The 25,847-nt window shown below is 37.2% G+C and overlaps 3 protein-coding genes and 2 long non-coding RNA genes across 7 annotated transcripts; 3 read left to right on the top strand and 2 right to left on the bottom strand.

Annotated features, from left to right (window-relative positions):
• Positions 1–4,441: 4,441 nt before the first annotated feature.
• LOC135613678 (uncharacterized) lies at positions 4,442–5,615 on the top strand. Its single transcript, XM_065110717.1, has 5 exons — positions 4,442–4,714; positions 4,805–4,867; positions 4,951–5,021; positions 5,114–5,307; positions 5,396–5,615. The coding sequence occupies exons 1-5, from the start codon at positions 4,449–4,451 to the stop codon at positions 5,513–5,515; spliced, it is 714 nt and encodes a 237-aa protein (XP_064966789.1). The 5' UTR covers positions 4,442–4,448; the 3' UTR covers positions 5,516–5,615.
• A 5,926-nt stretch (positions 5,616–11,541) lies between these two features.
• LOC135610855 (uncharacterized) lies at positions 11,542–16,890 on the bottom strand. 3 transcript variants are annotated; one of them, XR_010486349.1, is made up of 6 exons: positions 16,347–16,890; positions 16,175–16,228; positions 15,283–15,354; positions 14,985–15,068; positions 12,842–13,104; positions 11,542–12,411 (listed from the first exon to the last, which is right to left on the bottom strand). It is a non-coding gene; the product is annotated as an uncharacterized LOC135610855 (long non-coding RNA). The 3 variants fall into 3 exon arrangements; XR_010486348.1 differs by having other exon boundaries at positions 14,985–15,354; XR_010486347.1 differs by lacking the exons at positions 11,542–12,411; positions 12,842–13,104 and having other exon boundaries at positions 14,848–15,354.
• On the top strand, positions 13,724–14,723 carry LOC135610848 (uncharacterized). The gene has a single exon (XM_065105836.1). The coding sequence runs from the start codon at positions 13,924–13,926 to the stop codon at positions 14,452–14,454; it is 531 nt and encodes a 176-aa protein (XP_064961908.1). The 5' UTR covers positions 13,724–13,923; the 3' UTR covers positions 14,455–14,723.
• A 124-nt stretch (positions 16,891–17,014) lies between the features above and the next one.
• Positions 17,015–19,944, top strand: LOC135610845 (small ribosomal subunit protein eS6). Its single transcript, XM_065105831.1, has 6 exons — positions 17,015–17,147; positions 17,308–17,372; positions 18,436–18,493; positions 18,580–18,688; positions 18,769–19,041; positions 19,527–19,944. Exons 1-6 carry the CDS (start codon positions 17,142–17,144, stop codon positions 19,763–19,765), a joined length of 750 nt encoding a protein of 249 aa, XP_064961903.1. The 5' UTR covers positions 17,015–17,141; the 3' UTR covers positions 19,766–19,944.
• Positions 19,945–22,793: 2,849 nt separating this feature from the next.
• LOC135610840 (uncharacterized) lies at positions 22,794–25,790 on the bottom strand. The gene is made up of 2 exons (XR_010486340.1): positions 25,099–25,790; positions 22,794–23,535 (listed from the first exon to the last, which is right to left on the bottom strand). It is a non-coding gene; the product is annotated as an uncharacterized LOC135610840 (long non-coding RNA).
• Positions 25,791–25,847: the final 57 nt, after the last annotated feature.

Here is a 25,847-nt window from a genome sequence, read left to right as displayed (position 1 = left end):
TAAGATATATATATTTTTTTCGAAAATTTGTGGGTTCACAATTTTTTTTTTTTGGACCACATTTATAAGATGGTTTGGTCGAAATTAACCCTATTATTATACTTAAAAATGAATTAAAATAAACTCGTTCATAGTATTCACCTAAAAAAACATAATTTTTTATAATTAATTATTTAAAATTATCTTTAAAAATTATTATTAATTGTTAGAATAATGTTCTGAAAACTTGAGATGGTTTGATTTAAGTTGACTCTCTTACACCTGAAAATGATGTCTATTCATAGAATTTATATTAAAAAAATTTAATTTTTTTACAATTAATTGTCATAAAATTATATAATTTTTAAAAAAATACTATTAATGATGTTATAGTCATATCCTAGTAGAGGGGTAAAATTTTGAGATGGTATGGTCAAAGTTGACCTAATTATACTCTGAAATAAACTAAAATGCATATGCTTATAAAACAAAAATCAAACTTTTGATAATTAATTATTTTAAAATATTAAAAAAAAAATATTACTGCTGATGTTAAAATAATATGATAGTAGACCGGTGAAAGTTTGAGATGATTTGGTTTATGTTGATACTATCACACTCGGAAATAAGCTAAAATACACTAATTTATAAAAAATAATCTAAATTTTGATGATAAATTATCTTTAATTTTTTTTTTAAAAAAATAAATATATATTAATTATGTTAGAATAATATCTTAGTATATTGGTGAAAGTTTGATTTGATTTGTTGAAGTTGATCCTATTAGACTCTAAAATAAATTAAAATATACTCATTTATAGAATCTATATAAAAAATCTAAAATTTGATAATTAATTATCATAAAATCATCTTAAAATATAAAATATATAACTAATTATGTTAAAATAATAACCTAGCAGATTAGTTAATGTTTGATATGATTTGATTAAAGTTAACTATTTTACACCAGAAAATAAACTAAAACATACTCATTTATAGAACTTAATAAAAAAAATTAGATTTTAACAATTAATTATCCTAAAATTCTCTAAAAATATAGAAAATATTATTAATAATGTTATAATGAGATCCTAGTAGGATGGTGAAAGTTGACATAAATTACTACTTGAGCCTATTATACTCGAAAATAAATTAAAAAAATAACCGTTCGTAAAACCTATACAATTGAGATTCTACAATCGACTATGGTTCAAATCAAATCCAGTATATTTTGGTGAAATATATTTAAAACACTTTTAACTTGTACATCGATATGGTTACAATATTTATTCATATATTTAAGAAAAATATTATAAATTTTAGAAATATTTTTAGAAGACAAAGACGAGAGGAGGAGGCAGGAGGTAGAAGAGGACACGAAAGATGAGAAGAAGAAGCATAAGGAAGTCGATGATGGAAAGATAAAAAGAGTGAGAGGAAACAAACGAGGAGGAAGGTGGGAAAAGAAAAAAAGAATTTGATTCAAGCATTTTAAGATATCATTATTTTAGTCAAATTAGAGAATAATGACATCCGTAGGTAAAAATGAATAGGAGATGACATTTCCGTAAAAACTCAAATAGTATAATTTTTTCCGATAAATTATCTAAATATCTTTACATTTATGACATAAAATGATAAATATATACTGACAGCCTGTCGTATAATTCAGTCATTTGAATGGGCATTCATAAGAAATACAACACCACAAAATGTGCTAAGATCACATGCATCACGTGACGTCAATAGTTTTCCTACTCGTATAAGCACATGGCATACATTGACTACTAAAAATTAATCGAATTTTTTTTTCTTCTAATATTTCGGAGACGGGATTGGATGTCATTATTTTATGTATGTAATATATTCACAATTTGAGGTCGATTACATAATTGTTTTTTTCTTCCAACAACATGGCAACAATTGATCATGATGCTATTAGCAACCATCTTCATGTTACACCATCCTAAATAATTTTGGGTACTATTTACATGTGTTATTTAAACTATATATATATATATATATATATATATATATATATATATATATATATATATATATATATATATATATAATCATAAGGAGTCGAAAAGTATGGTGTCTTTCCTCTAAAATTCATCACAACAAAGGCACAAGATCAAATGTGCTCCAGGCATATAAGTTCAAAAAACTAGACCCGCATAAGGAGAAATTTGTTATGACGGAGACGCAAAGCAAAATATGCTTGAGGCAAGTGAGTGGAAAAAACCCGATCAGCATGAGGATAAATATACCACAGTAGAGGCAAAAGGTCAAATGTGCCCAAGACACATGAATCATGAAAACCCAACCCACACGAAGAAAAATTTGTCACGGTGAAGACGCAAGACCAAATGTGCCGAATGCATATGAGTTTGAAAACTCGAACCCACGTGAGGATAAATCTACATGATGGAGACATAAGACAAAATATGTCTAATGTGTATGAGTTAGGAAAACCTGACTTGCGTAAGGAGAAATCTGTCAGTATATGGTTAAATGTGCTTAAGGTACGTGAGTCGAGAAAATCTAACCCGGGTGAAGAAAAATCCATCACATAGAGGCGCAAGGCCAAATGTGCCAAGGCATGTAAATTAGGAAAACCTGACTCGCGTAAAAAGAATCTACTATAGTAGAGTCGTATGGCTAAATTTGCCCAAGGCATATGAGTCGGGAAAATCCGACCCGCGTAAGGAGATCCCGAACGCACTTGTATCGGATGAACTAAACATCGCACTTCAGACTCCTTTAGCAAGAGCCCCCTAAGCACACCTAAGGAAAGACAAATGATAGGAAATATACTATCAGTCAATTATCATCTGACACGTAGCCGCCACGTGAAGTCCTTGGTGGAAGGAAAAGAACCAAGTCATTTCCCACCTGTCTGCTCGTATGGACAAAAGTCTAACACAAGTAGTTTGAGGTTGTCTCCTCCCTTAATCACCCATGTGGACAAGACACCAAGAAGAGGATGTTGGGACGGTTAGAGGTTGTCCCATTCTAAGGCCAAGTATAAAAGTGAATCTCCAATGTAATAATAGGGGTTCTTTTCCTAACTTATTTTGACTATTCATGCCCGTATTCATTTTAGGTTACTATTTGAGTATCGGAGGGTTCGTGTCAAGAAATCTCTTTCGACCTCGATCTTCATCCAGGAAACACCTCGAGAGCTCGACGCTTCCACTTCGGAGGCACATCGGACAACCTCACGAATATGGGTCTAGACTACGTCGGGCTGATCAAAATGTCAATGACTTTTTTTTTTTTTTTTCAGATAATATCAATTTCTAAAAAAATAATTTTTATTCGACTTTGAACTTATTAAAAAAAGAAAAAAAAAGTGAATTTTATATTATAGTAGTTATACCCAGATTTAAATCTTGGTAGAATCATTTAAATTTTTTTATTTCTATTTCACATATCCACAACCGTCATCAACGCTACCTAAGAAGGGCATTTTCATTCCATCATTTACAACCAATGTGCGGAAATTAAAATCATATATGTAGTTTCTTGAAATCATGTAACCTTTAAATCCTGTTAATTTCACATCTTTATTTATATTGGTCATCCACCTTAAATCTAGTATTTGGACTCAACTGAGTTGTTCATAGGCTGCATATCATAGTTATATTTCTCTTGCCAAAATACATACGTCGCAATAATAATAATAATAATTCACAATAGTATCTCATCTCTTTCCACCTTTCCAATTCGTCTACTCGGTAGCATATATCAACAACCCATGTTAGATATATATAATATGCTACGTTACATTATATAGAAGACCCCAATTTAAAATTGGCGATGCTCGTTTTTGTGTCATAGTGGGTTTCCTACACCCACACGCTAACCCCACTATTATTATATAACCCAACCACATGTGAGTTGTCTAATGGTCATTAGGGTTCAGCCAAACTGCTGGAATATGCAGCTTTTGTCTATTCGATGCATTCAATTCCCGTCTTCTTCACATTAACTCCACCTGTGAAAGGTTATGCTTTTGTAGGCCACACGTCGTCAGATCACTTATTGTAGGCTTCGCATGTGATTTGCATGCAGGAAAAAATAAACAAAGATCCTACGGATCACGATGATTTTTGTAATTATTTTTCTAATATTTTAAATCTTACGTACATAGATAGCATCGCAAGTGATCTTTTTTAGCTGACAGTCATTTTATAATCAGGAATATAAGAATATTATGGATATCTTTGCATGATAAATGTTTTAAAATTCAAACTCATTTTTCAGACTTATGTATTTATTATTTATATAAGCCTTTTTCCCAAACATCTTTAATTTTTTTGAGAGATTTTTAATCATCAAATCAATATCTTCAGCGTCAATTATTGTGGCTGCTTCACTCGGTCAAACGTGTTGCATGTTGCATTATTGGTCTCCTTCTCCTTCTTGTATGTGTATAAGAGCTCTACACACATGACTGATATATGCTCATCGAACATCCTCCATCTTCCTGCGCCCAAGCGAAGAAGGCGATCGGGACAACAATGGCGGGTTCCCTCTTCTCTCCCATGCCCTCCAGCCCCCACTTCCCCGTCTACACCGCTCACCGTCGCCTCGCCGTTTCCTACCGCGTCATCGGCTTCTGCACCTTCTTCCATGCACACCGGGCGGTGGTTGTCCGGGCGGCGACGCAACCTCCAGCCCCCGCCGGCAGCGACGACGACGCTGCGCCGGCCAACGAAGACGCCAAGTACGCGCTCCGTCAACATCATCACCGTTCTTCTTCCTTTTTTTTTTTTTTCCCCCGTAGCGTGATGATTTATTGATGCCAACTCTGCAGGAAAAAGAGATCTGACGGTGTTCCAGGCCTACCTAATCTTCCATTCCCAGACATACCCATATGGTATCGATCATCGTTGCCTTGGACAATGGCTGCGGATACATGATCTTCTTTTCTCCACTTGTAAGCTTTTGTGATTCCTGCAGGGCGAGATGGGCTCTGGGCTCGGTAGTCCTCTTGGCTTTACCGTTCTACAGGAAGGTTTTAGGGATCGAAGGTAACGCATGCGGGACTTGAAAGAAAGGTTGACATGATTATTCACATCTCACAAACTTCTCCGGCTCACAGTAACTAAACCGTGTGTGTCAGAGAAAGCGGAGAAGACGGCGGAGGCGATACTTGGGGTGGTGGAGAAGGTGGCTGAGGTGACCGAAAAGGTATCGTTGGAGGTGGCCGAGGTGCTGCCGGAGAATTCGGAGCTAAAGAAGATAGCTTTGGAGGTGGAGCACGTTGCTGAAGTCGTGATCAAGGATGCAGAACTCGCAGAAACCTTGATCGAGAAGGTAATTTATATGATCTAACACGTTTCTTTCTTGGATGCACACAAGAGTGTGACATGGTCCATTATGTGGTGGTATCTTATGTCTCTAGGTTGATGGAGTAGTCAAGAACGTGGATACAATGGTTGAGCCCATCGTCGAAGAGGTAATTGACGGGGGCCAGAAAGGAAGTGTGAGAAGAGAGAGCACAAACTCGAAGAGAAATGTTTAGTTAGTTAAAGAAACGAATTGTCTATTTAAATCGTTTACCATGTCATGTATTATTATTATTATATTTGTCTTAAACTATGAGAATTGGTCTTTGTTAGGAACGTCGTTTAATTGTTTGTGGTTTTGGTCATTTGCTGTAACGCTTCAGAGATACACATTACATGGCTGCAAGGCTGTCTGTGCCATTGCAGCATGGGTGCTGTCTACTAGAAATAATTGAACTCAACTTGTGTTTCTAAATTATTATAATAGAAACACAATAAAAATTGATACGAAAATCTTTTTTGCTTCAAAGAGATGATTAAGCCCAGCAATTAAAATTCTCATATATATATATATATATATATATATATATATATATAGTCATCAAGAACATTTATTATCACCAACTCATAACGTTCAAGAATTAATTCGAATTTATAACGTTTGATCCTAATAAAGAATTTTAATGATATTAAATATTTAATTTAATAATAACGGTTTCATGTATAATGAATAAAAAACTGAAATCATTTAAACCATAATAAATGAAGAAATTCATGATAATAAATTATGAATATTAATGAGAACGGTTATATTATTATTAAATAAGATATTTAATAATAACGATTACATTCTCCCACTTTGATCCATACGTTTATCTTAATAATTTGAATTAATCTTTCTCCAACAACTTTCTTAACAAATAAATACATGAATCATAACGATAAGTCCTCTAAGAGAGAGTATTATCGTTCATGTATTACGATGTATTTAGTTTCTTAATCTCAATGTGGTAATATTACTTAATGAATAAACCTTATGTTTATTCTTGGTCCAATAACAATATATTTTCTCAAAATAATATGCACATGAATAAGAAAATATCATAATATATAAGAGTTTCAATATCATTACAAATTGGAACCAAGTCTCATTTTCTCTACATGATTCTTGAATTTCAGAGGTGGCATATCTTTAGTCAAAGGATCAGCAATCATCAATTCAGTACTAATATGCTCAATGACCACTTTCTTTTCTTTTACATATTCTCTTATGGTTAAATATTTAATGTCAATGTGTTTACTTCGACTTCTACTTTTATTATTTTTAGCCATAAAGACAGCAGTTGAATTATCACAGAAAATTCTTAATGGCCTAAAAATAGAATCCATGATTCTAAGCCATACACCATGTGAAGTAGCCTCAAAACAGGGGACAAACTCAACTTCCATGGTAGAAGTAGTAGTCAAGGTCTGTTTGGTGCTTCTCCAAGAAATAGCTCCATTGGCCATCATAAAAATATATCCTGATGTTGATTTAAGAGAATCAACACAAACCGGTGAAGTCTGAATCTGAGTAATCAATCACATCCAGATTATCTGTATGTCTATACATAAGTATGTAATATTTGGTTCCTTGTAGATACCTCATCACTTTCTTTGCAGCTCTCTAGTGGTCCATACCTGGATTACTCTGATATCGACCTAGCATCCCCACAATAAATGCAATATCAGGTCTAGTACAGACCTAAGCATACATAAGGTTTCATATGACAGAAGCATATAAAATATTTTTCATTGATTCCCTTTCAAGGTTATTCTTTGGGCATTGGTTCAAATTGAACCTATCACCTTTCACAATAGGAGCAACCTTAGTGAACAATTCTTCATCCGAAATCTTTCTAAAAGTTTATCGATAAAGGTTTCTTGTGATAGACCTAAAATATCCCGAGGTCTATCTCTATGGATCTTAATGCCAATGACATAAGATGCTTCACCCATATTTTTTATGTCAAAATTTTTAGAAAGGAATTGTTTTACCTCATGCAGCAAATCCTTATCGTTGGTTGCAAGCAAAATATCATCTAGGTATAAAACAAGGAAACATATTTTACTTCCACTAACCTTCTGGTATATGCATTGATCCATGGGATTTTCAACAAATCCAAACGAAGAAATCACTTCATAGAATTTAAAATACCATTGCTAGGAGGCTTGTTTTAAGCCGTATATAGACTTCCTAAACTTGCAAACCAAGTGCTCACCAACACTAGAGGAGAAACCTTCGGGTTGTTTCATATAAACATCTTCCTCTAGATCTTCATTAAGAAATATTATTTTCACATCCATTTGTTGTAACTTAAGGTCAAAATGAGCAACTAATACCAAAATAATACGTAGAGAATCTTTCTTAGATACAGGAGAAAACGTCTCCGTATAATCGATTCCCTCTTTTTGAGTAAATCCTTTTGTAATAAGTCTTGCTTTGTATCTCTCAATGTTGCCTAACGAATCTTTCTTAGTTTTAAAGATCCATTTGCAACCAATAGCCTTTACTTCATTAGGCAACTCTACAAGATCCTAGACTCCATTGCTCATCATGGAATTCATCTCTTCTTTCATAGCGTCATGCCACAAATTTGATTATTTGCAACTCATGGCTTGTGAAAATATTTCAGGATCATTTTTGGCTCCAATATTATAGTCAGATTCTTGTAGATATACAATATAATCATTAGGAATTGTTGATCTTTTATTTCTAGTAGATCTTCTTAATATTGTACCAATGTTTTGATGTGGAACTTATGGTTCAATTAGTAGTTCAGGAGCTTTTGTTCAGGAGCTTGTTGTAATTCCTGAACTACTTGATCTATTAGAATACTATCGACAACTTGTGAAATTTCAATGATTGGTTGTTTAGCACTAGTTTGTACTTCAGGAGTGCTATGAACTATAATCAATCTATCATTTGATGTGGAAGGTTGAGATTCTATATGATCATGTGTAGAAACTATGTTCCTGAAATGATCGCTCCCACTAATCACATCATTCTTAAGAAATTTAGCGTTTCTTGATTCCACAATCCTAGTTGTGTGAGATGAATAATAGAAATTGTAACATTTAGACTTTTCAGCATATGCAATGAAATACCCACTAATAGTCCTCGGATCCAATTTATTATCTTGTGGATTATATATCCTGACTTCAGATGGACATCCCCAAACGCGCATATGTCGCAAACTCGGTTTCCAACATTTTCATAATTTAAATGGTGTCTTTTAGATAGCCTTGGTTGGAACTTGCTTTAATATATACACAACCGTCTTTAGTGCTTCAATCTACAAGAACTTAGGAAGATTGGAGTTGCTAAGCATACTCTGCACCATGTCTAATAATGTTCGGTTTCTTCTTTCTGCAAAACCATTCTGTTATAAAGAACTAGGCATAATGTATTATGCAACAATCCCATGTTCTTGAAGAAACTTAGCAAAAGGACCAGGTGCTTGTCCATTTTCAGTATATCTACCATAATATTCTCCATCTCTATCTGATCTCACAATTTTAATTTGCTTACCACATTGATTCTCAACTTTAGCCTTAAAGACTTTGAAGACATCCAATGCTTCATTTTTGTTATGAAGCAAATATATATATATATATATATATATATAATGAGTAATCATCTATAAAGGAGATTAAGTATTTTAGACCATGTATGTCCATGTCTGGACAACATATATCAGTATGAATTATCTCTAATAAGTCTGAACTCCTATTAGCACCCTTTTTGGACTTATTCGTCTGCTTTCCCTTAATACAGTCCACACAAGTCTTAAAATTAGTAAAATCAAGAGTACTAAGTATCCCATCTTTAAATAATCTCTTAATTATCTCTATGGAGATATGTCCTAATCTTCGATGTCATAATATAGAGGAGTCCTTATTAATATTACACCTCTTAATGCTAGCGTGAATATGCATTGAATTTTGAGTATTATCACTTTATAATAAAATACAGTAAAGACTATCAGACAAAATATCATTCCCAATACAATCAGATTTATATAATAAACGAAATAATGTGTCTTTAAAATTAAAGGAATACCCAAATGGTACGAGTCTGGAAACAGAAATTAAGTTTCGTAAGAAACTTTGTACATAAAAGGTCATTTTCAATTTTAAAACAAAACCACTACTTAAAGTTAAAATGCATGTTCCAATTGCCTCCACATGTGAGCCCATCTTATTTCCTGATAAGATGCTTTGCTCACTTTCCATTAGCTTCCTTAGGTTTTGCATGTCCTGTAAAGAGTTTGTAATATGGATTATTGATCCAGAGTCAATCCACTAGGTGTTAATATTAACATTGGCCATATTAAATTCATAACACACAAATGAGATTGGTTTACCTTTCTTTTTAAGCCATTATTAGAATTTCATGCATTCCTTCTTCGTGTGTCCCTCTCATTTACAAAAGAAACACCTTGCTTCTTTCTTGATATCAGTTTGGGGTGGTATTTTACCTTTTCCCTACTGATGAGTTTTCTGATTGGCTTGATGTTTGTCAGTTTTGTTCTTCCCGTGAGTGGTTACCACCAATGCACTCTCACCCAATTCCATCACTAGTCTCTCTTCTTCTTGAACACACATGGTCATTAATTCATTGATTGACCATTTGTCCTTATATGTATTGTATGAAATTTTAAAAGGGTCATATTGAGGTAGAAGGGTGTTCAGAATATAGTACACAAGGACGAATTCTGACATATTAATCTCGAGTTTATTAAGTTGAGCCACAATATCTCGCATTTGTATTATGTGCTCACGTACTAGCTTTTAGCAAGTCTCGGACATTTTCATGCTGATCAACAGAACCACGTATGCCATCAGTTATCTTAGTTTTGATAAACATCACGCTGAGCCGATTGGAAATTACATGCTTATGTTAAAATTTGAAGCTTAATAGTCTAAATTACATGTTTTACCCATGTGAAACATGCCAAAAAAATATGAATATCATGACATAAAAATTGCCTGTGAACTAAATTCTTAATTCAAATAGATTCAAATGGTCTTTATGATAAAACTATCAAATTATATTTCAATTCATAATCCCTATGGGTAAATTATAAAAATAATCTGATATTTTATCCTGATTAATTATATTAAATATAATAAAAGATCATATGAGATAACAATTATTATATGAAATATAATCAGTCACAATATGATATCTAATTATTTATGTGATCCTTATTTTAACTTTATATATAATTTTAATTAATTAAGGATGTTGTGACTAATTTTTAATTAATTAAGATTATATGGATCACTAGATATTTTAAACATAAAAAAATTGACTCATAAGCATAATTTTATATAACTAAATATGCATACATAATATGAACATTTTATCGACTAAAATATTGAAAATGATATTTTCTCATGATTTTCAACAAAATATATCAAGAAGTTTCCAAGAAGAAACCAAAATCAAATCATTTTCATGACAAAAAAAAAAAAAATGAAAACTATTTCGTATCAAGGCAGAGGTCAAAAGGCTCTGATACCAAATGTAAGAAATCATTGAAGCCAACTTGCGTTTCTAAATCATTATAATAGAAACACAATAAAAACTGATGCGGAAACAAAATAGCGTACCTCCAACCATTGTTGTCAAGAATTTCTGCAGAGGTTTTTTCTTGAACTTTGGTATTTCTCGACTCAAAACTCTTGCTTTAGATGGTGTAGGAAATCTTTTTTGCTTCAAAGAGATGATTAAGCCCAAGGACCAAAATTCTCATATATATAGATGTTCTCCTATCAAGAATATTTATTATCACCAACTCATAATGTTCAAGAATTAATTCAAATTTGTAACGTTTGGACCATAATAAAAAATTTTAATGACATTAAATATTTAATTTAATAATAATGATTTCATGTATAATGAATAAAAAACTGAAATTAATAATAAATGAATTATGGAAAAAAATTAATAATAAATGAAAAAATTAATAATAATAAATTATGAATTTTAATGAAAACGATTATATTATTATTAAATAAGATATTTAATAATAACGGATACATTAAATTAAGAATAAATGAGAGCAGGACCACTGCATGTCCCACCAATCGTAGATTAATTAATGATTGGCTTAACGGGTGAGGATTTGCTGTAATGGTGATTTCTTGGCCTAATCATGATGCACCCAATCGATCATCACAATCCAAACACCACAGTGGTCATCGTTGTGGATTAACTCCATGATTGTTGGTGGAATATGTCGGCTCGATCTTTCTATGGCCTGAAAGAGAACTCTTCCTTTGTATTTCTCATTGGTAATAATTTAAAGTTTCTGTTAATTAATTAACAAAAGGAAACGAAAAAATCATGCCAAATCAAAGACTCGACGGAACCAATTTGTCTAATCGATTTCGACCGATGCGAGACCAAGTCAGAACGGGTCGGTGGTAGCGTGCGCACGTATGTTCGCTAGTGATACGGAAATTATTTTTGCCTATAACCATAGCTTCCCATGTGATTGACGATGGTATGGAACAAGAATCCGTCATATTCCATGACGGCTTACGGTCACAGGGCGTTTCGATTCCAAAGAGGGGGTTGATGTTGCATCAGGTTATATTATCTATCTTTCTATTACACATTAATCCATCTCAAAATCTTCAACTCCAGTATCACAGGAATCTTGACCTCGTCAAGAAGAGGCACCCTCGACGTAATAAGCCTTGCTCCAAGAGGAGAGACGTTTGCACCTTCGCTCTTGTTTCAGGAATACTTCTCACGCAGTAGTCAGTCAAATCTCGGAATTAGATCGGACTAACCTTCCACCTCGACAGAGGCTACCGACACCGACACCGACACCCATAAGTAACGCTCGGGAGCTATCCGTCACCCACGTGGGAACTACTCTCAACGGCTTACCAATCACACCCTTCTCCGGGTTCTGGCCAGGCTGGACCGCACCCCTCGTGCGGACATGTGGACTCCAACCGGTACGAAGACTTTGGAGTTGCGCGTTTATTTTATTTCACGGGAGGTCCCGCGTTCCTTGCACGTGCGTGGCTCCCACTTGTCTCACAACCTTCAACGCCCGTGCCATGCGTGGACCTGCGTGTCACCATACTTCACGTGTCAGCACGATTGATATGTGTCACACGCGCTCCCTCTGCCCTGCGCCGAGATTGTTTCAGACACCGATACCCCAAATTATGAGGTTTCTGACCGTGTGTCGAACGATTAAAATATGGTCAACAACAGGAATCGCAAGCACTGAGCTCACCAACCGATGGGGCGGCGTCGGAACGCGTAGCACTGTAATGCTGGGTATACAACGTGTCTGCACAGGAAGGCCTTCCCCCCTGTGCGTGGGTCCCACTTGGAAAAAGTTGCCGATCCCACGTGTCGGAAGCAGGTGATGTTTGGGGTCCTAAGACGGGTGCGTCGGTCAAGCGTATTCACTTTATATTTCTTTCTCCTTTTTTATTTTCCTGCGACACGTGGGGTGGGAGGGGGTGAGATGAGGTAAAGGCTGACGTACCTCACGCACGTGCGATCCCGGTCGACGCCTCGCGGTTGCTTCGACGAGATTGCGTCTTTTTATTCACTTCTTCAGCGCCGGTTCGTGTCGGTAACGGCCGCGTCGGCTCGGTGAGGGGCATCGGCCGATGTTGCCCGTCCGATCACAAGTGACACTGTCGGGGTCGCTCGATGAAGCGATCTTGGCCGTTCGTGCAGTTGACAATGACATGGACCGACTGGGTCAATCGTGGAGACCGAGTTGGAGTCTCTGGCTTTATTTGACTGCACCAGCAACCAAAATTATTAGGTCAGAGGCAGAACAAACGATAATTATTATAAGAAAAAAAAAACTCGCTATTAACGTATCAAAGTTTAATCAACTTTATGCAAATTACTCCTCAATTCTCATACCACGGTGTGCACAAGGCATTTGAGTTTATTTCTGCTCGATTATAACAAAGCTACAAAATAAAGATATTATACAGTCTTTACAACTTCATCTCCACAATTACTTTTAATCATATGACTTGAAATTTCATGAAGAAATACAGAAAAATGAAGAATTGTGGAAGCCATACATGTTAACTAGACCAAGTTAAAATTCAATAAACCATAAATTACTTGATCAGAACTCCAGTCTAATCAACCCACGTATTGGGCATGGTCAGCAATGGATGCAGGGTGACCCGAGACAAAGTCTCTTTCTGGAACTTAATTAATTGGATATAGGATGAAAGGAGACATAATTCTTGACCTGCCCTTTTTATTTCCTATGGGATGTTCTGAGTCCGAGTCACAGTTTTTCAGACTAAATGCTATGCTTAGGTACAACCTTAGCTCATACTTAAAGTAATAGCATCGGAGTGCAAGCTGATCAACATCAACATAGGCTGGTGGGTCCAGGTGCCACTTCTAGACTTCACGTAGTCTACCACCAGATGATCCAGGAACACAAGAAACGATAGACAACCCAAGGCCAAGTGCCAAGTGAAATGTGGAAAGATGAGAAAGTTGGAAGCATCCTAGAAGCTCACCTCCTCCTCCTCCTCCTTCTCTCTCTCTCTCTCCGTGCGAAGAGTCCATGCATGAGAATCAACTGAGATGGAGATGCATATAAGAGATCAGAGAAAGTTGCAGTCAATAAGCCAGAAGCAGATCATGGGGAGGTCAGAAATAGATGGGAGGTGCAGGAGGCACCCAGAGCACAGGCAATCCAGAGGGGTGTGCCCCTTCTGCCTCAGGGATAGGCTCTCTCAACTCTCAGCCTCTTCTTCTGCCACCACCACCCTTTCCTCTGCCGCAGCCACCTCTTCTCCAGATACCAACCTCTCTTCTGCTGCTGCCTCCCCTCCCAGTCAAGTCCACAACAAAGGCTTAAGGCTCCTTCTCAAGCCCGGGCCGCTGAAGAAGAGCCGGTCGCTGGCTTTCGTGATCGGCAGGCTGAGAGAGGAGGACAAAGGGAAAAAGAAAGAGGAGGGGAAGAAGGAGAAGGATAAGAAGAAGAGGAAGAAGGGGGGGAGCTTTTGGTCTAAGATGGTACTTGGTTCAGACAGGAGGAAGGAGGTGGATGGTGATATGTTGCACTCCAGGACCATGAAAGAGAAGACTGCTACTAAGTGGGCTTTATTCTGATGTATGTTCCCTTCCCCTTCATCCTCTAACCCTGCAACCCAAGTAGAAGATAAAGAAGAAAAAGGATGGTCTTAGTATATGATATACTAGTTCAAAGATTTAGAAGATGTTAAGCCCTTTTTCATATGTCCCTTGTTGTACATAGAAATTTCCCCTACAACACACAGTTTGTGCTTATTCTCTTGAGAAGATTATATTGAATGTAATAGGGATCTTGTAAATAACATAAGGGCTATCTGATATTCACTACAACTAAAAGTTTCAATTGAGATCAGGGATGCTTCTTATTTATGATTGCTTTGAATAGATTTGTTTGTATCTTTTATAGAACAAAACCAAATTTGAACAGGTAATCTTCAACACTTTTAAGATATGGAATTGACAAGTCAAAACATGGTAATGACATCCAAAGGAAAATCCTTGTTCCTTCATGACCAAATTGGCAATTGTATTGATGGCTGTTGGGTATGAACATATACTCTGACTTGAAATCTAAGCAGGAGGATAGGGAGCTAGACAGAGGAGCATACCTTAAAAGGTTTTCTGCATCTTCATCACATCAAATCGATTTCTATAGTTCAATAAATTCACCGATCTATAGGACACCATCTAAACTGCAAAATAACACAACAAAATGTTAGTACAAGGGCTGTTGCAGTGCCAGATCACAGACATAACTAGAAGTGCTTAAAGGCTCATCTTTGTTTGAATCTAAGAACATGAAACTCATCCTTCGCAACACCAACAGATAGATAGCAAAAGCTCAGGTCCCACCTTTGTGAAATTAGGCTAAATTATTTCAAAAGAAGTAAAATTTAAAAACGGCACCTCTTATCAGACTTTCATCATCATCTGCAATTCCTTCAAGAAATTTGCGGCACCGGCATACCTCCTCATGATCTGACAAAGTACCAGTCACTAGAGCGAAATTAACAGCAATGCTGTTTTGAGTCCTACTGAGAACTTTGTTGTCATTAATAATGATCATGCAAGGAAACTGAATGTGGTGATATGATATCTGTAGATGTTTTGGTTATCACCACCTACTCCATTTCTGGTTTGGTCGAAACCAATGTCATAACATCATGAGACAAATCATCAGAGCACAACAAAGGTATCTAGGAGTAGGAGTAATAAAGAAGCACAAGGACTAAGGTCAAGGACAAGCACAGGAACAATTAACTAATGGGAAAAGCACATACACAACAACCACCAAGAGTATCAGCTCCTTTGCCACGAACATTAATAGAATGACACAAGCCAGGATGTAGAGCATATAAGAATGCATAGTGACCACTAACCAGAATTAACTCACAGAATGCAATTGACCAAAATATAAACAGAAGAATCAGCTCAGGTATCTTTGATACTATCTCATGATACCATCTCTTTGAAATTATTTGCAGATTCAATCCTGCTTGTGCTAGAATTACTTTTAACTCTTACCTGTTATACATATTTCTTTGGGCTTATCAACAGTGAGTTCACAGTGTAAACATATTATCCATGTTTTTGGTGCCTGAATTTGAGTGACCACCACCGAATTATTTGAGGATCGAGTATAAAGATTCCATGGCACAACCACCTCAAAGAATAAAAGAAACTTGAGGAGAACATAATGAATGGCATTTTGAACACAGGAATCTACGAGCAGAAGAAGATAAAAGCATGCGTTGTGGAACCTTGTAATGTTCACTTGCCTCATAATACTATCACATACCTCCTGTAAGTTATCCTTTTAACACAAAGACAACCAAAAAGCCGAGAGCTGTGCCTGCAGAAAAAGAGGCGAACTTGTGATCCTCAAAACTCGTCGATCTCTAGAGACGAACATTCTGCAGAAGAGATTCTGGGAATGAATCCGCAACCGGAATGAAAAGAGAGGAGCTTACTCAGCAACAGGGAGATCCAGAAATCAAACAGCAGCATGAAAACCGAAACCTATCCCCATCCGAAGACTAAAACCAAGGATGCGATGTGATGGCTGAAGGACGAAATCGATCAGAGCTTGCTTGTCTCGCGAAGAAGGCTGGACGTTGATGGGCTGCGAAAGGATGCAGGCGGAGGTCGGCGGCATGTCGGCCGGACTCCACTCCAACCATCGAACACCTGGTCGGCAATCGTCCTGGGTGACAAAACTAATTGATGTGACCAGATCTGGCGCGGCTGAGGCCAAAGGCCAAGCGCCGTGCGCGCGTGGACGGACCGAATGCTGTGTCAAGTTTCTCTTAAAGCCGGACCGGCGTGTGAATACCGAATACCTTATCAATTAACATAGAAAGACATTAGATGAGAGCAATCGAATACGCTATTTTAAGCTCACGTTGAGTGAAATTTATGACGAGCATATTAAATACTAAATACTATTAAGAAAGCTATTTAGAAGATTGATCGAAAGGCGTTTATGGCTTTTTATACCCTACCACAAAAAAAAAAAGAAAAAAGAAAAAATCAAATCTTATCTGGTGATCAGAAAGGATGAACGGTGGAAGCCATTCGATCAGGCGCAACGATGAACGGTCCAGATTGAAGATCCTTAGCTTCCTAAGTCTCGCACCTTCGCTATAAATTAGGGTCTATTAGGGAGCGCTCCAAAGGGCGCAGAGAAACCCTAGCGGCGGGGACGATTGGCGATAAATCTGCTGTCGTCTCTCGCGTCGAGGAGGCAAGGGAGTCTTTGATCCGAGATGAAGGTATGTTGGCAAGCGGATGACGGTTTCCGATATTTCTTCCCGAGTTTTTTTATTGTTCGTGCCGGAAGTATGAGGCGCGACGAAACTTGTTACGTTTAATTGCTGATTCGTGGAGGATCTGAATGGCTAATGTTGGTCTTGGTGTTGTCTCCCTTTGCAGTTCAATATTGCGAATCCGACCACCGGGTGTCAGAAGAAGCTCGAGATAGATGACGATCAGAAGCTGTAAGTTCATGTGGTTTTTGGAGTATCATGTCGATGCTTTGCGTCTTGTTTATAGATCGGACTTTGTTGTTGTATTGTATTATCCTGTTCCATTGGTTAATTTATTTCATTGTTCTTCATGTAACAGGGGCAACATATGTCATGTAGTCTTGTCTTGCGATCTTTCTTATTCATTCGATCGATGCAAATTATTGATAGAATCTGTTTTGCTGTCATTATCGAGAGGGATTTTGAATTAGTGCATGTAAATCGTTGTTTGTGAGGGTCATTTTAGTTTATTTAGATTATCAGATTTTTTCGTAGGAAATAATTGCATCAATTTGCTGAAACTATGTTTCTATGGTTGTTTATGCCCACATGATTGGTATGCCTAAGTTGATTGTCAAATATCATCGGGTGTTTCATTGATTTAAAATGGTTATGTAAATGGTCAGAAATCATGCTGTTTATAATATGAAATATGGGTTTGAAATGATTTCCTTCAAGGAAACTCTGGTTTTTTGGAAGTAAGTTATTGCAAGCATTTCTTCCAGTTCTTTGAGAAGAAAAGCTAAAAACTTTCAGCTATAGTTTATACAATTCTTTGGTTGCGTCTGATAATCATCTCGACCATGATTTTCACCTGACAAAAGAACTAGCCCAGGTGTTCTGGATATCATATTTTCCTCCCAAAAACACTTAGCTCCTGATGCTGATAGTTAGTAGTGGCTGTAAAATATATGTTGGACTACCAAGATATCTTGAACGACACTATTTGTAACAGTTCTCTGTTGCTTTAGTTCTTTTTTTCTTGTTAATATTTTTTTGTTTGTTATATTGTCAACTAATGTATTGTCTCTTTTTACCTTGTTCTATAAGTCTCCTAATATTGTTTTTACCATTTAAAATTTCGGAATTCACAGAACCTATTGCTTACAATATTATCATATGATCTGTATGATTTCACTGTGTGGTCATATGATATACAACTTTTTTTTATTATTTTTCAGATTTTTTTAATTCTTGTATAGTGCTATAGTGGTTATAATGAACATGCACTATGACTTCATAATTTGTTATGCAGTCGAGCATTTTTTGACAAGAGGATCTCTCAGGAAGTCAGCGGGGATGCCCTTGGTGAGGTATGTGTTACCTGTGATTTTTCTGTAAGAATGCTGGTAAAATAGTTTATGATATTAAAAATGTAAGACATGCAATTTCTTACCAGGAATTCAAAGGCTATGTTTTCAAAATCATGGGAGGATGTGACAAACAAGGTTTTCCCATGAAGCAGGGGGTACTCACACCTGGACGTGTTCGCCTGCTGCTGCACAGAGGTAATGATATATTGTTATTGGTTTTTGCAGCCATTTGGATTATTCTATTTTGTATTCTGACTTTAGTTAGTTTGTCACAGGTACACCTTGCTTCCGTGGGTATGGCAGGCGTAATGGGGAGCGCAGGAGGAAGTCGGTTCGTGGATGCATTGTCAGCCCTGATCTCTCAGTTCTGAACTTGGTTATTGTTAAGAAAGGTGAGAATGATCTTCCAGGGTTGACTGATATTGAGAAGCCTAGAATGAGAGGACCTAAGAGAGCCTCAAAAATCCGCAAGCTATTCAACCTTTCCAAGGAAGATGATGTCCGCAAGTATGTCAATACGTACCGCCGAACCTTCACAACAAAATCAGGTTCAGTTTGACATTACCAGACTCTTTACCTTATAGAAGATGTATTTTTCTCATTGCTATGTTGTCTTGCATGCCACATGAGCTGCTATACTATTGTTGACTTTTGGACTAAGTTTTGCTAGTGCTTGTGAGCATCATCTTGATTTGCACTTTGACTTTTTCTTAATGATCTTGCTGTCACCATAAAAGCATCAACACTAATGATTGTAGTTCTCTTTGTATTTTGTAGTGCTTGAAATTGCAACCATCATTGTTGGATGTCTTTTTAGACTGTATATTGTTTCCAGTAGAACGTCGGGTTTGATGCGTTAGTGGTAATAGGCATGCAGTTAGAAACTACTGTGACGCAATGTTATATCATGAACATAAAATGAGGGATACTTTGCCATGGATGGTAAGCCATGAGATGCCTGTTATAAGTCTTTCCTATGGGATCCTTTGCCCAGTTTGGTTGAATCGTGCTGATTCAGGTTTCATCTTTGCAGGCAAGAAATGCAGCAAGGCACCCAAGATTCAGAGACTTGTGACGCCATTGACATTGCAGAGGAAGCGTGCCAGGATTGCAGAGAAGAAGAAGAGGATCGCAAAGGCCAAGTCAGAAGCAGCCGAGTACCAGAAGCTGCTTGCCACCAGGCTCAAGGAGCAGAGGGAGCGTAGGAGCGAGAGCTTGGCCAAGAGGAGGTCCAAGCTTTCTGCTGCCTCCAAGCCATCCGTTGCAGTGTAGACCTTGTTTTTCCCGAGGGAAATGTGTAGCTTAAGCTCGGAAACTGTTTTGCCGTTTGAGATGATGCAAACTGATCGGTGACTTTTATCTTTTTAGATGATGGATTTTGATCGAACGATTTCCTCCAAATGCTTTTAGCAATTTGGATGTTGGATCTAATACGTTGTTTGCGCTGTGCATATTGAATGCTTCGTTTCTATTTGTGAATTAATAGGTTGTTTAATTGGTGTAGGGTTGCAGATATTGTTGACATTTGATGAAAGTAACAAAAAATTGATGCTGAAAATAAGTCTCTAAATGATTTAATTTGTTCAGTTATGAGCTTTAGCCGAATCTATTTACGTAGGAATCACATCTAAGCAGTAGAGAAAAAAAAAATCAGTTAATCGCAATATGATTTAATTTGTTCAGTTATGTATAATGGTAATTTTTTTTTTAAAATATTTTTTTTCTCATATCTATTTGATTTATTATTGTGGCGCAATCATTATTATTTTAAAAGATAATATCATCCTAACCATTGTTTTCATCGTGTCCTCATTTATCAGGTTAGCGATGCTCATGGACGGGAAGCTCTCGTTTATCGCTTTTCTCGATTTTGATGATTGATAAATTTAGACTCAGTAGATAAGTTTATCGGGCTAAGTAGATAAGTTTATCGGGCTAAGTATGTTTTTTAAGTGATACATAAAATATTTCGATCATAAACTTGGGTCAATTATTGAGCAAGCTAGTTGGATGTTATGTTGAAAAATTATTATGTTAAAAATTAGACATAAATGATTGATCAACGTATTAAAGATTAGATTTAATGCTATAGGTTTTGACATCATATTACATTAAAAGATCGGATGACATGAAAAAGTCAACATATCAGTAGAATATGTGATATGTCGAAGAAAAGATCGATGTGCTAGAGGTTCGAACGAAATGTCGAAAGATTGGACGACATGTCGAAAGAGCATGCAACTTATCGAAAGCTTCGTAAATGTGTCGAATATGTGGTGATTTGTTAAAGTCTTGATCGAGATTATTTTTAGTTAATTTAAATTGGTATTGGGTGAAAACTCATGTGAACTTATCGAGGAACCCATTGGACTTGAATTAAAGTTGAATTGGACCTATTAGAAGACCAAATCAGTGGCCTAAACCGGGCCTGGGCGATGGTACCGTTAGGCCCAAGTGGTTGTACCGCCTGAGTTAACAAAAAAGTATTGTTTGTTTTTTTTTCAGCATTTTCGATGGTAGTATTGCCTAGGGCAACGATAGTATTTCCTAGGCCAATAGTAGTACTGCTAAAGCTAAGATTCGCCCATTACAGTGGTAGTATCGCTCGGTGCCAATAATATTATCATTAATACCCTAAAATTTTGTGTATTTGAATTTTTAGCTCCATGAAGTATTTTGGGGTTAGTAAATACCCTACTTAGGCTTGGTTGATGGAGCTAAAATTTAAATCCTCAAAATTTTGGGGTATTGACAATACTATTATCGGCACCGGGTAGTACTACCGCATAAGGGGTCGTGAATATTGGATTTGGCAGTACTATAATTGGCCTAGGCAATGCTACCATCGCCCTAGGCAATACTACCATTGAAAATGCTAAAAAGGCACAAATATTACCTTTCAGTTAAATCAGGCGATACAATCACTTGGGCCTAACGATACCATCGCCAAGCCTGGTTTAGGCCATCGATTTGGCCTTCTAATAGGTCCAATTCAACCTTGATTCAAGCCCAATGGATTCCTTGACAAGTTAACATGGTTTTGATTCAATATCAATTTAAATTAATTTAAAATAATCTTGATCAAGACTTTAAACTCTCATTTTAATTATAATTTGAGTCTTATCCTCTTTAGTTGGTTATAATTCTATGTTGTAGGAAGTGAGAGATCCCAAAGAGAGTGAATGTTATCTCCTTAGTTTGAAAAGGAAAAAGTTATAATAAGAGTAGTTGATCTTTGAAAAGAAGATCGATAATAAAAACTAATAGCTTCGGGAAGACGAATCGGGAGCGGACATAAATCAGGAAGATCGAACCACTGTAAATCAGTTTGCCTCTCTTTGTTTGCACTTTACTTATGACTTAATTTTATTTACTTACTTGCAACTTTAATTTGATTAATCGAGTTTTTGAAACATATTGATTTATCAATCAAATTTTAAAATTAATTAAAAGTATTATTGTACTAATTTACCCCTCCTTTTCAATGCCATTAAGATCCTATCATCCTCCTTTCCTTTTGTCAATGTTGATAACATAGGTGATGGGACGAAAACAATGCTTTAGTAGTACCTCAATAACAATAAATAAGGATGGTGGATGAGAGTAAGGGGGTAGGGAATGAGATATAGACGAGGGATGACGGGGCTAAGTATATATATATATATATATTCTTAAAAAAATAATTTCACTTACTCCCCTATTTCATGTTTATAGAGTACCCTTCTAACCTTTGTACCATCGATAGTTGTTTCCATCACTAGTTCTCATTGACATTGATGCAAGTGTCACTTGCTCTTTCTAATTACTTTGCTCCTTTGATCAAGGGGTAGAAGTAGACAGGAGCATGCTTCCTTAGTGCTAAGGCCTTGGAATCTAAGAGACGATAGACGAAGGCAAGGGTAGAGATGACGAATGAGGACAAAAGTGGAGGTAACAATATATGACTAAGGGATGACTGGACGAAGAAGATGCTCTACGAGACGGACGAGGTCGATGATAAACACAATGAGACAAATTTGGAGCCTTAGAGACACCTCAGTAGTGGTGAACGAGGGTGACAACGATATAACACAAAAGAACGATGACACGACAGAGGCAATGATCGATGAGACGAAGAGAAGGCAGTGATAATATATATATTTTTAAATAAAAATACTCTAAAAAATAAACTCGAAAGGGATGCTTTGCGGAAAAAAAAAACATAGGGACTTTTTGAAAAAACTTGTCCTATTTGTTAAACGTGAAAAATGAAAGGTGTCGATTACAATAGCTTATCGTCATGTCATTAGCTCTCAAATAATGTCGTCGTAATATAAAAAGAGAGTACTATAAGAACACACAGGTTTTCATCTGATTCCAGCAAATCAAAACACAGACTGCATCAGAAAAACTGACTCCCTCCGCCAACATACAGACACCAATTAAAATATCTGCTACGACCGGAAGATGAGAACGATTCTAGCAGACCATTCTGCTGTAAGCAGCTACCAGCGAGGAAACCAACATTTTAGGAGGTTTTACAGAATGTTTTTGTTCTTGGGTATCTCCTGAGCAGGGCCAGGGACGATGATCTTCTTTACCGGCAGTGTCGGTCTGCCAGTTGTTGCTACGAGGGTCAGAAGTCAGGTTCTTCCTGTTCACAATGTTGAAAATCTCAGTGAGGACAGTCCGGAAGGCATTCTCAACGTTTGTAGAAGGCATTCAAGTGCTGACGTTTCCAGGAAGAAGAGGTTCTCCTTCTGAGCAAATTCTTGGGCATCTTCCGTGGTTACTGCTCTCTGGTCCTCGAGATCGGCCTTGTTTCCGACCAACATGATCACGATGTTCCTGTCCGCATGGCTCCGCATGGCTCTGCAGCTCTTATAGCCACCAAGGAATATGATCAAAGCTTTGGCACTTGGTAATGTCGCAAACCAGCGAAGCCCCAACTGCTCCTCGGTAGTATGCACTGGTGACAGCTCTGTAACTATACCCGTGAAGATCCAAGCTCATCGGATTGCAGACTAGATGGTGTTTTCCTTTTTGACATAAAACTTCAAGCCCTGTAGGTATACTCATTCAATGCATCAGCAAGAACTCATGAAATTCAAACTAGATCTCGAATATGAAAGACATTAAGGTATCTGTTTCTAGATTGAACTTTTCATCGCAATGAGGGAATTGCAGATAAAGAAAGGTTACTGAAGAAAGTGACAAGTTCAGACGCTCATATCGTAAGGAGTCGTTAACGACAAAAGTCAATTAATTAACTAGTGTTTGATGTCTTGTTAAAAAAATAAAGATGAAATAGCTAAATAATAGTTAAGCACAAGAAACAGTAAAAAAACTTCACTATGCTGCAAGAAACACATGTAACTCAATATGAAGCATATCTGAATGTCATGCATCAATACTTCAAAATTTGGGATGGTTAACTACCAACCAACCTTAAAATGTTCTCAAGATATCATGTAAAATATTTGAGTTTTAATAGAACATACTTGGTCATCAACTACTATGTCATCCAGCCTTCTCTAATGCTGATGTTAGAATCTATTTCTTACTACCAAATTTCCGTGCTTGAAATCACGAAAAAGCAAAATAACGTTTAACAGTTTGTAATTGGATCACAAAAATTCAAGCTTTTATTTGAAATATTGCAATCTTATATGAAACTCGTATATTTTGTAGCAAAAAAATAGCTCCAGCAAGTGGTTCATTTTTCGTTGGTCAAACAAAAAGTTCTTCATGGGAATTTCTCATGTCTATATGGCTTTTACAGATGTTGACATTCTGCTGCCTGGTGCACAAGATTGGAAAATTGGATGGCAAAAAATGTGATTTATTTCTGAGTGAGTTTGAAAATGATAGTAGTAGGCAATTCTGGATGTCAAATCCAGTAAAGATTATGGAATGATGATGATTGTTCTACATTGGTGTCTGCCAGCAAGCATATTTTTTTGTCAAAATAAGATTCATCGGCTTTTATGGTGGTATATATTTGATTTTGCCATTTAGTCTCATATTGGTTGAGAAGTATCGAAACCAAAGACTTATAAATCCGTCTAATATCTCTTACTCTTAAAGGTGTCTTTCGGAACTCACGAAAAGGTAAAACTATGGGGGTATGCCCATCGTCCAAAACAGACAATTTCTCATAAACTTACGGGCCGCAACTAGAAGAAGGGTCCGAGGCCTACACCTCGAGTATAAGAATTATAAGCTCATAAGTCAATCGAGTCTCCATTTAATTCTTGGCTTTGTGCTGAGTTCGTCCATCATTCAAAATGGACAATTCCTCCCAATGGGATGCACCAATAGCCAACCGACCAAATGATCACTCATCACATCAGACTATGAGCCCTTTTCTCCCTACGGAATGGAGCAGTGATAAGGCCTTCAATCCCATTTTGTCCCTTATCACCCTTCGTACACTAAAATGAATCACTTCACGAGCAGTTAGATCGACAAGGCATTTCTCCTAACACCACTTATTGCATATGCAAATAGTAACCAGCAAGAACTACTGAATACTTCAGATACAAATGATCAAATCCCATCAGACGCGCAACAAGATGTAAATCTGAGGAATCGACTAGGGTCCCGGAGAAGAGCAAAGGAAGTACCTCTCCTGACCAGCGGTGTCCCAGATCTGCGCCTTTACGCTTTTGTGCTGGATGATGAGGGTCCTCGTCTGGAACTCCACCCCGATCGTCGCCTCGGAGTCCAGGCTGAACTCGAACCGCGCCAGTAACTGCGATTTCCGCACCGCCGAGTCCCCGATCAGTACCACCTTGAACACGTAGTCGATCTTGTCCCTTCCGCCCGCCATTCCCGCCGCTGCTCCGCTGCCACCACCGCCGCCGCGCTCCAGGTGCTTCCTCTGTTCTGACGGCAGAGTAGAGCGAGCGCAGCACCCGTGAGTGACCCGATCCCTCTCACGGTCACCTCAGCCAGCCGACAAATGGACTCCTCTGCAGGCGTTCGCTCACCGTCTGTCGTCGGTAAGCGCCGCGAAACTTCTTTGTCGAGCAATGTTTTCCCTACCCGCGTCTTTTACCTTCGTTGTGATTAATCGATCCAGTGGAATAATCATCTACGTGGTGTTAGATCATTGGGTGACGCGTAAGCGAGTACTATCTGCGGTAATACGGTTTCGTGATTGGGGTATACGTGGAAAACGGAGCGGCGTCGAGATGGTGCCACGTTCGCGCACTGATGGGTCGATGGCCGTACGATCCGCAACTTTATTGGTGAATCTGATGATGCTGTTTTACTCGTGGAATTTATTGGTTTCACCTGCGTAATGTTTTGCCACGTACGACTTGCTGCGACGAAGGCGTCGATTTGGTAATTAGGAGGTTATGTGTTGACT

Source organism: Musa acuminata, chromosome BXJ1-2 (genome assembly GCF_036884655.1).
Source record: "Musa acuminata AAA Group cultivar baxijiao chromosome BXJ1-2, Cavendish_Baxijiao_AAA, whole genome shotgun sequence".
Lineage (NCBI taxonomy): Eukaryota > Viridiplantae > Streptophyta > Magnoliopsida > Zingiberales > Musaceae > Musa > Musa acuminata.
The sequence above is the reverse complement of the archived record's forward strand: the minus strand, read 5'-3'. Positions and strand labels throughout refer to the sequence as shown.